The 16,251-nt window shown below is 39.7% G+C and overlaps 1 protein-coding gene and 1 long non-coding RNA gene across 2 annotated transcripts; both read right to left on the reverse strand.

Moving 5' to 3' along the window:
* Positions 1–90: 90 nt before the first annotated feature.
* Positions 91–3,677, reverse strand: LOC146653054 (uncharacterized). The gene is made up of 3 exons (XR_014907669.1): positions 3,319–3,677; positions 362–801; positions 91–250 (listed from the first exon to the last, which is right to left on the reverse strand). It is a non-coding gene; the product is annotated as an uncharacterized LOC146653054 (long non-coding RNA).
* Positions 3,678–6,160: 2,483 nt separating this feature from the next.
* Positions 6,161–12,653, reverse strand: LOC146653055 (uncharacterized). Its single transcript, XM_085382948.1, has 4 exons — positions 11,072–12,653; positions 10,931–10,990; positions 6,963–7,028; positions 6,161–6,647 (listed from the first exon to the last, which is right to left on the reverse strand). Exons 1-4 carry the CDS (start codon positions 11,601–11,603, stop codon positions 6,394–6,396), a joined length of 912 nt encoding a protein of 303 aa, XP_085239074.1. The 5' UTR covers positions 11,604–12,653; the 3' UTR covers positions 6,161–6,393.
* Positions 12,654–16,251: the final 3,598 nt, after the last annotated feature.

Here is a 16,251-nt window from a genome sequence, read left to right on the forward strand (position 1 = left end):
CCGAGACTGTCTAAGCTGGGGCTCGAACCGGCAACCTTCCAATTACAAGGCGAACTCCTAACTCTTGAGCCACGATCGCCCCCCTGAGCCACGATCGCCCCCCTACATTAAACAGAAGAGCAGTGACGTGGGTGCAGGTCTCCGTGACTCCGGCCTTACAGCTGCAGTGGGCGGCTTCAACCTTCCCTGTGATGCTCACAGTGACCCATGGCTGCCATGCTGGTTCATTCAGTCTTTGAGAGTGCAGGACCTGAAACACACACAAAGTTCTTGTCTTTAAATGAACTATGAGCCAAGGCTGACATAAATGTTTTATCTACTTAATCATTAATGTAACAGTGTTTAGAAAGTTAGCACATACATGTAATTTTTCATTTCTTTATGTGTCCATCTATAGAACGCTGCATGTTATAGTGTAAATCTGCCTGTTCTCTGTCAGAAACCTGCCTGCAGAAAATGAACCTAAAGGATGTAATGCAAGGATGTCATCACTTTCAAGATGGAGAAAGCATAAAGTGACAATTATGAATCACTTAATATGATAAGGAGATTCTGCAGGTCATTAATCAATGTATAAAATTAAATAAAATTATTTTTAGTGACACAAGATACAAATATGGAAGGAAGATGTATAATCGCTCAGTTTGGGGAAATTGTGGGTAGCCTGCAAGGGCCTCAACTTCTCCATACCCACAATGTGCAACAAATGGGCACAGCTATCTTCAACAGTGGAACATCGGCCAGTTACTTCCAACTTTAACGCAGCTTGTAGTCTTGGAGAGCAGCACACCACAACTTCTGCTAACAGTGGAAACAGATTAAGAAATCCATGCAAACAGATTCATAAACCGAAAGAATATTATTTTACAGGATTAATGATCATATCAGCCGCTGGCTGATCACAAACCCTGAGGGTGTATACGAGAAGCAGAAGAAGCAGAGGGAATATCCAGTTTAAGTTTAGATAGTATTTGTAAAGATATTGACCATATCCTTTTCTGAAAGTGTGGATATAATGGATGGGGTAAGGTACTGACTAGGGCTGGGCCATATTATACCGTTCACGGTAATACCGGTATAATGTTAGGCAACGATAGGAAAATGAAATATCGCGATAGAATGGGAGTAAAACGCGCATGCGCAGTGCCTTTGTTTTCATACGCACATGGCCGATTGTTGAGTGAAACAGATGAACCAGAATTGGTTTGTAAAAATGGTGCAACTTCCGTGATGTGGAACTGGTTTGGTGTTTGTCCATCAGATACACAACAAAGCACATTTTTTTGCACAACATGCAAGCAGCCGTTGTTATTGTCATATTTGTCGGACTAAGATGCTCTTAAATCTGGGAGTAATCTGGGTCCTAAACTCAGTACACTTCAGGTCAAACAACACTGCAGCATCACTTAGAGTTAAAAACTGTCTAAATTCTTTCATCTTTAATAAAACGATCAGCATTGCTGCTTTACCAGGTGTAACTATAAAGTTTAACTTCCAGGCATCCATGAAAACAAAAGTTATTACATTTAACGGAGTTAGAAGTTAGCAGGAAGCTAGCGGAAGTTAGCTCGCTAGTTACCTAAGCATGATATTGCATGTTCTGACTGAGAGATTTCTGAAAAAAATCAAACGTACAGCTCTGCTATCACTTCCAACATAAATGAAGACAGGAAACTAAACAGCAGCGATGTTTGCAGGGTTACTGAAGTTGGGCTAGCTGGTATATAATGATGTGCTACGTGCTCGCTAGCGACACAGCTATGTTAGCATAACATAAACAGTGAAGCTGAAGGACGAACACTAACACTTTTCCACTTATAAAAGTTAACGTGAAGGTTCTTCATGGTTAGAGACAAATGCAATCGCATGGCAGGATGCTGTAAACGGACCAAACTTCAGTCAGGAGAACAACTGAGATAATCCATCCACAATACGAGGTTAGTCATTAATATACTGCAGCAACATGGGAATAGAGCAGCTGCCAGAGAATTCAACATTAATGAATCAATGGTACAGAAGTGGAGGAAGCAAGAAGAATGAGTTTAATAAAGTTTGATTTATCTGACTGCTTTGTTTCGCTTAATGTGCCTTATAATCCCGTGCACCTTATGGTCCGAAAAATACGTACTGCACACTGCAGTTTAATGTTGCAAAGCACCTCTTTTTAACTTCAGTGGATATTATACATGGTTATGCTCAGGATATGTCAGCCCATTTCTACTGGAAATGCCTTTTGGTTAAACTTTCAGCAAGGAATTTGCATTTGCACTGTTACATTTTTATAAAGCTTTAATGTACATAAAAACCAGCTTCTTGTTTAAGTGAAAATAAATGGAAGGTTGTCTTTTTGCGCTAGTAATGTTGTGGAGTTGTATTTTGTCTCGCATCAATTATATCGTCGGTTATATCGTTACCGCAAATTTTCAAATATATATCGTGATAAATATTTTTGGCCATATCGCCCTGCTCTAGTACTGACATGCTACAACTTTATAGTTGTTAAGTTCTGGCTACAAGTATACATACCCATCTTGTACATGTTCTTTAACATTATTATTATTATCATCATCATCATCCTACCCAATTATCTGTTTCTTTTAATCAGAGTATGCTGTTTTAATGACTTTACAATATCATTTACATTGTGTTCCTTACATTTTCCCCAATTGTATGTTATATTAATCCTATATTTCCGTTTTAATATTTCTAATGTTTGCCTTGTTTTCTTCACTGTCTGGTCTGCCTCTGTCTTGCCTGTATGGATGCATTTACACCTAAATGTCCCCAACAAAGGATGTTTTAATTCACCACTATTCCAGTGAAACACGAGTCTCCCACCTTCCTGCTACCAGTCTGGAGTTTTTGTTCACCAAAGCACACACCAACTTCATACTGACGGACAGATCACTGCCCTTTTGCCGCCTTGTCTGACCGTGTTTTGTGGCTTTGGTTCACTTCGCCTCACTCTTCCCCATTCTTGTCATTAAATCAGGCTGTTCTGCAACCATGGCAGCCATTCACTCTATGGCTTTATTCATGGTGTATTTTACCACTTCACCAAAGGCCGTTTTCGTTTACAACATTATATTTGCAGTGTTCGTCTATCTATCAATATCTGCGGAGTATTTTTTAACGAGTATCCTATTTTCTAAAGCACAGCATGTAAAGGGTAGCTCGGTTAGCAGGATGCTAGCATGTAGCGCTTAGTGAGACACGCCTCAGACGAGTTGAGTCTGTGTACTTTATACGTGAGCAACGGATTTAAATAAAATTAAGGTTTCAAAAGACAAACTTGAAGATAAAAAACAATATACTTACCGGAGAATCGCCAGGGTTTGCCGCTTCCATCTTGCTGCTCCTAAATTCAAAACTGCCTCTGCAGTCAGGCAGGGGAGGCGTGGAAATTGTCTTTGAGTTAGTCAAACGTTTTCCTTAGTTCGAGTAGATGATAAAATAAAAATAAATGGGATTTTAAGTAGGACTAGGCGTTCTGTAATGATCTCTATTTAGGAGAAAAACTTAATCACTCACCTCTAAACAGCTCTCTTTTAGGAGACAAACTGCTGGCTAACGGTGTCATGTGATCAAACAGCGTAATTTAATTGGCCGAGAGCCACTCGACTCGATCTGGTGCTGATTGCTCTGGCTTGGGTCATTAAAGTTCATCACTTTTGCAGTTGAATTTTTGCAGGTGAATTTTTTGCAGGTGAATTTTTGCAGGTGAATTTTTGGCAGGTGAATTTTTTTCAGGTGAATTTTTTGCAGGTGAATTTTTGCAGGTGAATATTTTTGCAGGGAAATTTGGAGGATAAAAATTCAGTGTCATAAATTCAATGTCTAAAAATACTTGAATTCTGATGATACTATATTTCTTCCATACTGTTCCTGTGCTACTGAGTATAACTACCGCCCCTCCCCCCTCTGCCCAGCGTAAAGCACAAGGCTCACGTGCAGAGTGAAGCGGGGAAAAAAGTGCGAGAGAGAGAGAGGGTGAGAGAAAAAAAAAAACCCACGTGACGGCTCGCGATAAGGAGCCGGCTCGCGTCGTTCACGTCAAAGAGGCGGCTCTAAGAGCCATTTCGTTCGCGAACGACCCATCACTACTGCCCAGATAGCAAGGAAACAATGAGTCAATATCAGGCGATGTCATTGAATCAACGTTGAAGTGTGACGTTGACCTAACGTCACTCTTGCACCCTTTTTTTTAAACGTTGAAACAACATCAGGTTTTGATGTTGAATCAATGTTGAAACCTGACATTGATTCAACGTTATATTTTCTAATACTGTTGACATTGTTTCAATGTCAGATTCTGATATTGAAACACTGTTGAGCTATGGTGTTGATTTTCCACCTCTTTCGCACAGTTGCTTTTTATTAAAACAACAATTAAATCATGACTGGAAATCTACCATCTACCTTTCTTTATAGGTATTTTAACCAGTACTAAACTACTGCATGTTTCCATCAATACTTAAACCACCTAAACACATAATTGTACTTATTCCTCAAACTGGACACCCTTTATAAAAAAAAACAAATGTCTCACAATGTATCATGTCAATATTAATATCCTAAAATAAGAAAGCATTGCATGTGATGTAACAGAGAAAAAAATAAACAAAAGGTCAATAGACATGTTTCGTTTGCTAAATACTTTATTAAAAGACAGTTTCCTATTTACATTTATATGTTTCACAGAAGTTTGTAATTTTTTTACTCCGGGATGGGGATGCATGATGTGCGTCCTGCACCACCCAAACGGTCTGGGGCGTATCGGAGCCATTTCTGCACTGCTTGTGCAAAGACAAACTCGGACATAGAGTTTGCCCCTAACTGCTGCGTCAGGCCATCTAGGAGACACACACACACACACGTTTCTTGGGTTAGAGGGACAATTTCTGAAATTTTTGGCAAATCAGACTGGACATAGGGCTATGGGGACACCGGGTTCCAGAGGTGCTAGAGCTACAATATGCATATCAAAAATCATGAAAAAAATCAGCAAACCTATACACAACTTAAAATTTAAACTTTTTTTTTTTTTCGACTGAGATATAAAAAAGGCTATTTTTTTCAGACATTCTGGTGGTTTGTAGAGACTTTTCTGTAGCTCGGTCTATAAGGACAGTCTGGTGTACAAGGTCAGTGATGTCATCATACATATACACAAAGTATAGTCTGTTCTGAAGGGACACATGGTGTGTAAAGCCAGTTTACTGTACACACACACACTGAGTAAATCTGGTTTAAAAGGACACATGGTGTGTAAAGCCAGTTCACTGTACATATACGCACACATGCACTAAGTATAACCTTCTTAGAAAAGAACGTGTATTATAAGACTGTGACTGATACATCATTATAGTAAAATTGAATAAATTTGCTTACGCTGCTGCCCCCGCGACCCGGCCTCGGATAAGCGGTTGAAGATGGATGGATGGATGAATAAATTAAAAATAATAATAAAAAGACTATATTTTGGTTTTCTCTGAGCATTACAATCTGACATACAAGCATACATAAAACACCACAGATCATATCTGTTGTGATCTACTAACAGGTGGTCAAAGTGTCATTAAAACAACTAGAAGCATAACACAACAGTGCTTGCATCAACTAGAACAAACTATGTTTTATAGAGTTTTTCATTGTCCTGAAGAAACTGGCACTGAGTGGCTGACCAATAAAACAGCACCTTTGCATACCAGGGGTGAGTCGGGCTGACACCATGACTTAACCCTTGTGTGGTGTTCGTATTTTTGTTACTCAGCCAGTGTTCATGGGTCTGGTGGACCCGCTAGAGTTTTGGCTTTCCAAATTAACACTATCAAACAATTTTATGTTAAATTACTCAACAGATGTTTACTTCATCCCAATTACAAGACATATGAACAGCAAACATGGTTAATTTTTTCCCTTTACCTTTGTTAGATCACATTTATGAATTAATGTGCTTCTCGTTTTTCTTTTATATAAAATGTTATAAATAAATCAGTTATAATCAAGTGGAGTGAGTGGAAAGACACAACACATTTACACGTGAAAAAATAATTAATTGTTTAATTTTTCTTTTGAAAAAAACTGAACACGGGTCTCACAGACCCGAACACCATACAAGGGTTAAACATAAGACTTATATCAACACACAACACATTTGTTGAATTACTGAACTATATTTAATATAACCAACTCAATAATCAATTCCTTAAAAGGACAGCATTGTAACAATTATTGAAGGAAAATAAAAGTGAATCCTGGCATTAAAAGACTCAGGCTAACCACACATCAAAACAAAACACTGCCTGTGAGCACAGTGAAGTCAACTACATACTTTTTGAATGGAGAACACTAACCTTGAAATCAGGCCCAGAAAGGTAAAGGCTCAGACTGTCAAAAAGTGCATTTAGTGTTTAACATTTTTTTTTTTTTTTTAAAGGCCAGTCCTCTGTTGCGCACAAAATCTCGAATGTTTTGAATAGATCTCGTCTCCAAGATAGGTTGTTCCTTTTCTTTGCACTTCAGACACTGCTGGTTGGTGACAGTGATACCGTTTTCAATAAAAGGCTTCATATGTTTCATCACCACTCCTATCTCCTCCTCAGACCATGGTCTCTTCACACACCGCCTTGATGAAACACGTAAACCTGTTCAATAAAACAAAACAAATTTGAAGTTTAAAAAGATCATGTGAGATGCACTTGTAGGTAGAGATGGTGTTCAAAACTGTGAAAACAAGCTGGTACTTGTCTAAACAAATTGTGTGTGATAATAAATAGACTGTAGACCTGATAAAATTTAAAGTTTGATTGTTTTCATTAACATGATAGTTCATCACACTGCTTGGTAAACACAAAATACATTCAGCTTCTTTATATGTTATATAATGTCTAACCACATGATGTTGGTGTTGACTGCACATAGTGCCTAGTGATGGACATGGCATCTGATTTATATCATACCTTTAGTAACTGAGTCAGGGACAGGAGGTGAACCAGAAGTCACACAGGCATCATTCCCCTGGTCATCTAAAAAATATTGCACAGTATAAATGTATGGGCTTAAAGAGGCTTTCTGCCTACCAATCAAACACCATGGGCACAGAGGGGACAGTGACAGCCAGTTCTATTATACTAACTATACACATGGCAATGCTGCTGAACTGGATGAAGTCAACAATACCTTGGGTAATGAGTTTACTGGGAAATGATGTAGATTTTGCACAGGCCAAATCTTGCTTGACCAAAACTGATGAAGCATCAAAATACTAGTCATAAAGCATTAGTGTCACAATTAGGAATGGAACAACTAACAATCGACCATGTAAAAATGTACTGATGGTTAGTAATATTGTTCTATACACAATCCCAGGTTATCGTAATCAGCATAGTAGTGTTAATAGTAAAGTCTGATTTCATTTTTAATGCAATGAAAAACAGAGATGCAAGTGGCATTAATGAAACAAGAGAGCATCGTTATCATACGTGATGTGCGCTGTTAAAATACGTTACTGCACATTTCACTGGATTTGTCTCTGAACAGGACTAACTCACAGATCCCAGCTCATTACATAAGATATGTTGGGCAAACTTTGAGTACAACATTGAAAATGTACCTTGAGCTGCAGTCTCGGAGAAGTGAGGCAAATCAGAAGTCACAGAAGTTAATATTTCTTCATTGTCATTGATAGATTTTTCTAGCAAAATATATATATATATATATATATATATATATATATATATATATATATATATATATATATATATATATATATATATATATAAAACACCCAGCACGCCCCTGCGGGCGGTTTATCCTTCAAGCTCGGGTCCTCTACCAGAGGCCTGGGAGCTTGAGGGTCCTGCGCAGTATCTTAGCTGTTCCCAGGACTGCGCTCTTCTGGACAGAGATCTCCGATGTTATTCCCGGGATCTGCTGGAGCCACTCGCCTAGCTTGTGAGTCACCGCACCTAGTGCTCCGATTACCACGGGGACCACCGTTACCTTCACCCTCCACATCCTCTCGAGCTCTTCTCTGAGCCCTTGGTATTTCTCCAGCTTCTCGTGTTCCTTCTTCCTGATATTGCTGTCATTCGGAACCGCTACATCGATCACTACGGCCGTCTTCTTCTGTTTGTCTACCACCACTATGTCCGGTTGGTTAGCCACCACCATTTTGTCCGTCTGTATCTGGAGTCCTCAGGACTTGCCTGACCCTCTGCAGGTACTTGGTGGTTGCAGCCTTTCTAGCGGCCTCTTCATGGTTCCCATTTGCCTGCGGGATCCCCAGGTACTTGTAACTGTCCTCTATGTCTGCAATGTTGCCTTCTGGTAGTTCAATCCCCTCGGTTCTGACTACCTTCCCTCTCTTTGATACCATCCGACTACACTTCTCCAGTCCGAACGACATTCCAATGTCATTGCTGTATAGCCTGGTAGTGTGGATCAGTGAATCGATGTCTCGTTCACTCTTGGCATACAGCTTGATGTCATCCATGTACAGGAGGTGGCTGACAACTGCTCCGTTCCGTAGTCGGTATCCGTAGCCAGTCTTGTTAATGATCTCACTGAGGGAGTTCAGGCCTATGCAGAACAGCAGTGGGGACAGAGCATCTCCTTGGTAGATCCCGCACTTGATGGTGACTTGTGCTATGGGCTTGGAGTTGGCCTCTAGTGTTGTACGCCACATCCCCATTGAGTTCCTGATGAAGGCTCTTAGGGTCCCATTGATCTTGTACAATTCTAGGCATTCCAGTATCCAGCTGTGGGGCATTGAGTCATAGGCCTTCTTGTAATCAATCCAGGCAGTGCACAGGTTGGTCAGTCTGGTCTTGCAGTCTCGGCTGATTGTTCTGTCTACCAGTAGCTGGTGTTTTGCGCCTCTGGTATTCTTGCCAATTCCTTTCTGTGTCCCGCTCATGTATTGATATATATATATATATATATATATAGATATATAGATATATATAGATATATAGATATATATAGATATATATATATAAAATACATACAGTGAGGAAAGTAAGTATTTGAACACCCTGCTATTTTGCGAGTTCTCCCACTTAGAAATCATGGAGGGGTCTGAAATTTTCATCATAGGTACATGTCCACTGTGAGAGACATAATCTAAAAGAAAATTCCGGAAATCACATTGTATGATTTTATAACAAGTTTTTTGTATATTTCTTTGTAAAATAAGTATTTGAACACTTGAGTCAAACTATATTAATATTGCCTTTGTTAACAATTACAGCGGCCAAACAGTTCCTGTAGTTCTTCACCAGGTTTGCACACATTGCAGAAGGTCTTTTGACCCACTCCTCCACACAGATCTTCTGTAGATCTGTCATGTTTTGGGCCAACACAGACTTTTAACTCCATCCACAGATTTTCTATTGGACTGAGGTCTGGAGACTAGTGAGGCCACTCCAGAACCTGGAAATGACTCTTACGGAGCCACTCCTTGGTTTTCCTGGCTGAGTGCTTCAGGTCTTTGTCTTGTTGAAAGACCCAGCCAGAACCCATCTTCAATGCTCTGACTGAGGGAAGGACGTTTTGGCCCAAAATCTCACAATCCATGTCCCCGTTTATCTTCTCCTTAATACAGTGCAGTGGTCCTGTCCCCTGTGCAGAAAAACAGCCCAGAGCATGATGTTTCCACCCTCATGCTTCACTGTAGGATGGTATTATTGGGATGAGACTCATCCTTCTTCTTCCTCCAAACCCCAACAATGGAGTTTAGACCAAAAAGTTTTATTTTGGTCTCATCTGACCACAGGACTTTCTCCCATGACTCTGGATCATCCAGATGGTCCCTGGCAAACTTCAGACGGGCCTGGACATGGGTTGGCTTAAGAAGGGGAACCTTCAGTGTGATGAATGATTTTAAACCATGACGTCTCAGTGTATTACTGATAGTAGCCTTGCCAACGGTGGTCCCAGCTCTCTTCAGGTCATTGACCAGCTCGTCCCGTGTAGTTCTGGGCTGATTCTTCACCTTTCTTAGCATCACTGACACCCCACGAGCTGAGATCTTACGTGGGGCTCCAGTCCGAGGAAGACATTAGCCTCTTCCCTTCAGGGGCGCCTGCAGGAGTCTTGCAGAGGGTACGCACAGTCACCTGCACGCGCTCCATCTGGTACCAGACCCACCTGGCCTTTTTGACGGCCACGTCTGGCCCATGTACCTGAAACATAAGAACATCATGGAGGCATCAGCTGTTGATGTTGTGCAGCTGGACGGAACCAAGTCAAAGGAGGCGCTGTTCAACTTTGTCTATGGCGACATCCTGAATAACATCCAGAAGTCTCTCTAACAAAAATCAGCTTGGTGCACGCGCACCAAGCTGCTTGGCAGTGGCTCTGGAGCCCTTTCCAGCTTTGTGAAGGTCTAAAGTTTTGTCTCTTGTGTTGTTGGACAGCTCTTTGGTTTTACTCATGTTGCTGCAACACTTTTGACAGATTGTGGGGTGCACATGTGTCTTTATGAAAGCTAACGGCATCAAACAGGTGCTGCTAAATTAGAATCATGAGCAGAGTGTAGTTGGACTGTTTAAAAGCAGAATAACAGGTCTTTGAGGGTCAGAAATCTGCATGATAAGCAAGTGTTCAAATACTTATTTTAAGCAGTAATATACAAAAATATTTTAATAAAATCATACATTGTGATTTCCGGAATTTTCTTTTAGATTCTGTCTCTCACAGTGGACATGTACCAACGCTGAAAATTTCAGATCCCTCCATGATTTCTAAGTGGGAGAACTTGCAAAATAGCAAATACTTACTTTCCTCACTGTAAATGGTATTAACTACACAGCAAAGTACAAACAGAACTGCAATAACATTATCTAAATATATAAAAATGTAAATTTTAAATACTTTATCAATACAACTGCAAAGTCTATAACACAGAATACAATAATTTCAGTACCTCGCAATGTGGAAGCATCAGGGAGTTGCTGTGATCCAGTAGCCATCCCATCTATGTCATCTATAAAATTGAAAAAATGTTATTAGACCAACCATATTCACAAACACCAAGCCGATTTAACAACATATAAACCATGCATACCACCAATTTCATCCAGAGTTTTTCCTTGAATATCCTTCACACTTCCCTTCTCCATGGCCATGAGCAACTTGGAGATCTTAGCCAGCTGAATTGTTGATTGGGGCAGTCGATAGTATTCTCTATGGACCCTAATGTCATGGCCGAGGAAATCGGCCAGCTGGTCTAGTTCATTATCTTTCAAGTTCATGACTTGGCTTATCGTGGCAATCTGTTTGCGAAGGTTAGTTGTTGTTGCTCCGCAAGCATCTGCAAACTGACCAAACTGCCCTCTGTAGTGACCATCACTACAAGGAATGGCGAAAAGGTACATATTGTTTTCAGATACCCCGCACTCTTTCCTCTTACTAACGAGGAGTGACAGGTTATCGGTCATATCAGAAGTCAGGATCACAGCCACCTTTCGTCCTTTTTCCCCCTTCAGTTCCACTCTGGCAAACTGTTGGCAAAGCCTTTTCTCAACTTCTGTAAGCCCAGAGCTGATGTCATCGTTTAGTTTGGACATGTCACGATCTTCAAAATTTTTGACAGTCATACGTGCTACTTCACCTTCCCTCCTCCTATTGAACAAAATCACTTGACAAAGGATCACCTTTGCTAGTGCTGCATAAGTTCCTGCTGTTGGGTTATCACCTAGTTTCTCCCTAGCCGATTCCACTTGCTGACCAAGATATAACTGCAGCTTCTGAACATCTCTGGTCAGTGGAAGGCTGTCGACCGTGTTGTATTTTGCCTCACTCAGGTTTGATAAGGCTGAATGGGAAACTAATTCAGACCACTTTGTTTCATGAAGTGTGTGAAACCTCCTGATTGAGCCTCTTGATCCTCTTCCATGAGAGCACGACACATGATAATATCACTTATTTTTCTGAGAGAATGTCCAAGCTTCAGGGCTAAACTTGGGGCTTTGAATGTGCTGGTTTCAGTATCAAAACCTGAAACTCTCTTGACAGCATTAGTAAGAATAAAGAAGTTGGCTGGTTTTATTGCCTCTTCCATATTATGGATTCTTGTTGTGTGAGGCAAAGTCACAAGTAATCTCCTAAGTTCCCTTACTTTCTGTCTTATATACTCATGCTTTGATCTGTCACTTCCATGCTTATTAAAAAGAGACTGAGCCAACTGCATAATATAATGATCATTCCTTATTGCACTAGACACATCATCCTTGTGCATCTTGCCCAGTACTGAGTAGAGTTCACTTGAAATTGGCTGAGACATTGTGGATTGAGTAGATGCTATACCAAAGACTCTATCTTTCAGCTTCTCTTCAGCATTATTCTCTGGTCTTAAAGCACATCTTTTCATATGCCGAGAAACTTCTTTTCTGGATATCATACCCTTACAGTATAAGCAGTACTCGTATGTCTCAGCGCTGCTGCTGCTCTTTTTTGAGATCCTTTTCACTTTAAGACAACCTGATCCTGTGGTTTTAACAGCAGAGTTGTGCTTGAAGTTACCAAGGTTTCGTAACCTTTCAAGATGAACTTTTCTGTCCTTTGATGATTTGGGTAACTGAAGCACCTGGGCGACTTCAGCATTTTCATTTACATGCGTCTCCAGATGACGTGCAAATTTTGTTTGAGGTTTTCCACACACAAAACAAAAATTGACTGTGCTTTTGATTCATTTTGTTGACTTGGTTGGGGATTCATTTTGGCTAATATCCACAGTACTCTTTTCGCTACATGCATCTTTTGTTTTCTGCTGGCATGACTCTGAGCTGTCTGGTTCTTGGTCGGGATGAAGATCATCAGTAGTTTCAAGATCATTCAAAATGTGCTCAAAGTTGTTCTTAACATCCATGGTCTGTTCTTTTTCAGCAAAAGTAACGCATAAATCAGGCATGCTAGCAGCATGGGAGTTTTTTGATGGTCCAGGTAACTCAATAGACAACTCTGTTCCTGAGCTTTCTGAATCTGATGCAGAATTTGGGATGTATTCTTCATCAGATGAGACATCACCCTGTTCGTAAATACAGCATAGATTAAATAACAGAAATAAACATGGGAAGGATAAATGCTAAATTGTTCACGTCACAGAGCTCGGGACGTAAACCAAAGTCTCTAGATGTCTTAAAAGTACTAAGAAATACCTCCCGATTTAAAGAAGAAAATGTGCAGCAGATATGTATTTTGTGCAAGTATTTTGATTCTGCTTGATCAATTTGCAATCTGTGATCGATTCAGTACTTTTTTGATATTTGTCCCATTTCTAATATCCAATTTATATTTTTTGAACAATGACATTAACAAAAAAAACAAACACAAAACAAAAAAACTAAGACACCAGCCCTAACCTGGTCCCAGAGCCCCTACCACAATGACCCCCACAGATCAAAATTTGTAAAACCTTTGAGACTAGATTGTATGAAACTGTTTTGTTTTTGTTTTGTTTTGTTTTTTTTTTTACAAAGGATTATAATAAAATCTAAGTAATATTTTTACAATGTGTTTATTTATTTCTGGCCTCTCTCACATAACTTCTACACTCTATCCAGTCCAAAATCTCTCTGCTTTCAATTCTCTATCTGAGACAACACTTACAAAACTGATTATCCTTATAATTTTGTGATGAAAGAAAAAGGAAGAGCAAGCAACATGTGGCAATCTTCACGAACTGCATCTACGTCAATATTAACTATATTATAATGAAGCCTGCGTAAATTCAACCTGGGAGACACACCTGCACATCGTCTCCATCATCATCATCATCTCAACTCCCTTCAGCTGCTCACTCCGGCGCAGCCAATCCGGAGCTCCCTCGCACCTACGCCTCCATTCAGCTTCCGGGCATTTAAGCTCTTTCACCCATAGCTCGGCCTCTCAGCGTTTTCGCATCCCTCCACCACCCCTGCACCCCCATGCTTGCCCCCTGCCTCCATACCACCACCAGTGTCCAGACCCCGGGGGAAGACCTCCTACTTCAATCAGCAATGCTTTTATCAACAGTTTTCCCGCCGGGGTCTGACCGCCAAATATTTAATGTTCAATAAAGCATGTCTAATTCTTTCTCCGTATCTGAGTCTTTCCAGGTTGAATTTCACTGTACACTTACGTCGGACATATCCCAGTCTTCTGAAGATGTCTGGAGGCAGATCTTATGCCACACACAACGGCATTCTACAAATACAAAGAAACCACAGCATTAGACAACAACCGATGATTCATTAAGTTATAATTTAAAAAGTAGCGATCCCACACATCACAAATTATATTCACTAAGACCACTAAATATAAACAAGCATAAAGTGAATTTAAAACCAACGCATAATTCAGAATAAAAAGCAGATTTTTTTTTAAGTTTAAGACACATTTTAAACTTATGAATATGATATACTGCATCATCCTAATAATCAATTTTTTTCATCAGATTTGAGATATAAAACATTGTTATTTTAAAAACAGACTAATTAGTAAACTATATATATATATATATATATATATATATATATATATATATATATATATATATATATATATATATATAAAGGATATCTTATCTTAAATTGACCTGACCAAACTACTCATTATGGGCCACATAGGCCATGTTTCAGAATGCATTCTTGGCTCAAAGACTTCTGGCAGAATGATCTAATGAGAAACAGAAAAGCTAAAATGTTTATCCTACATTAATTAATAAGGATTGAGATAAAAAGGACTTCTACTAAAAAGTCATTGAAAATGTGTAGAGACACCATCAAGCATTTGTATTGCAAATTGCCTGATTGATCTATTGGAATAGGTCTGGATTAATCAGACCCAGTACCTTATTGGGCTTCCTATATTGACATTGTAAGAAGTTTGCAAGTTTGATGCAATGTTTACTCAAAGGGTGTATTATCATCAAACATCATCTTCCAAGTTTGTGTGTATATGTGTAATTACAGAATGACAAACAGACTTGAGGGCAGTTTACTTCATACATGTTGATACTCTCTTAAATATAATTAAACATTTGTGCATTTTGCTTTATCTTTATATAACAGATCCACCTTTTTCCGCCAGGGCCATTCTTTCCCACCATAGTCATAAGTAATTTCACTTTCCTTCAGTGCAAAAAGGCAGAGATGTGGCTTCCCTTCTGCTTCAATCAACTTCATTCTGCAATTTGGTGTCCTGTGTTCATCGTTTACTAGTCACCCAAATGACCCATCTTCAAGTGCTCCATCAATACTGCAAATTTGGAAACATACATTAAACAAACATTTATAGTGACACGCCTATGAACTATACTATAATTTTTAAGCACCAACACAAACACAACATCCAATACAAGTTTAGTTGTTAAATGCATAATTGATAAGTTAAAGAGGGTCCATCAGTCAAGGACGCGTTGCTTTCTGACTGAGATAAGTATTTGCGCTTCTGTTAGGTTTTGTATTGTTGATTGTCATTTATGCTTAGAAATATTTAACCATATATGCTTAGAGGTGTATAATCAATTGTGTAGTGATAGGACTGTGATCTTTAGCAGGCTGCAAAGGCTTGGTGTGTATTCCACACTGGAATGCACACCTACATCCTAGGAGCATGGAGAGGTCGTACCTTGTTTTATTGTTTTATGGTAGGATTAACGTAGCTACGTCTGTTCTAGTCTACATCCTAGATCCTACATCCTAGGAGCATGGAGAGGTCGTACCTTGTTTTATTGTTTTATGGTAGGATTAACGTAGCTACGTCTGTTCTAGTCTAAGTGCTTTTTGTTTAGATGAACTGTTGGATTTTCCAGACCAGCAGGTTAAGGAAGTCGTTTATGGGGTCACACTTTGACCCCCCCCCCCCCCCCACACACACACACACACACACAGTATTCTTTGTTTACATGTATACCTATGTGAGATGTTATATGTTAATGACCCTATGCATATTCATTTAACCTCAATAAAAGAGCAGTGTTACGGGAGAACGGAGAGAGCAACTGGGGTCAAGCGAAGGAACGGCGTCTGTCCGGTCTCTCCCGTGCACGAGAAACATGAAGAATTTTGCCTACCCGTGTCTTGCTTTGCTGTGCAATTATATTGTCCTCAACGTTCCAGCGAATAGGTTCAAGCTACAAGCAAAGAGCTTGAAGCAGAGGAAGAGAGTTGTCTTTGTAGAATGTGTGCCAGGTCTATTGAGTTAAGGAAAAAAAGCCAGATCAAAATATGTTCACAATTGTCTACTGACAGTGAAGATGTAAAA

The sequence above is a fragment of the Rhamphochromis longiceps genome, linkage group LG15, assembly GCF_057381845.1.
Source record: "Rhamphochromis longiceps isolate RC_006_pf linkage group LG15, R_longiceps_female_GT1.1, whole genome shotgun sequence".
NCBI classification, from domain to species: Eukaryota; Metazoa; Chordata; class Actinopteri; order Cichliformes; family Cichlidae; genus Rhamphochromis; species Rhamphochromis longiceps.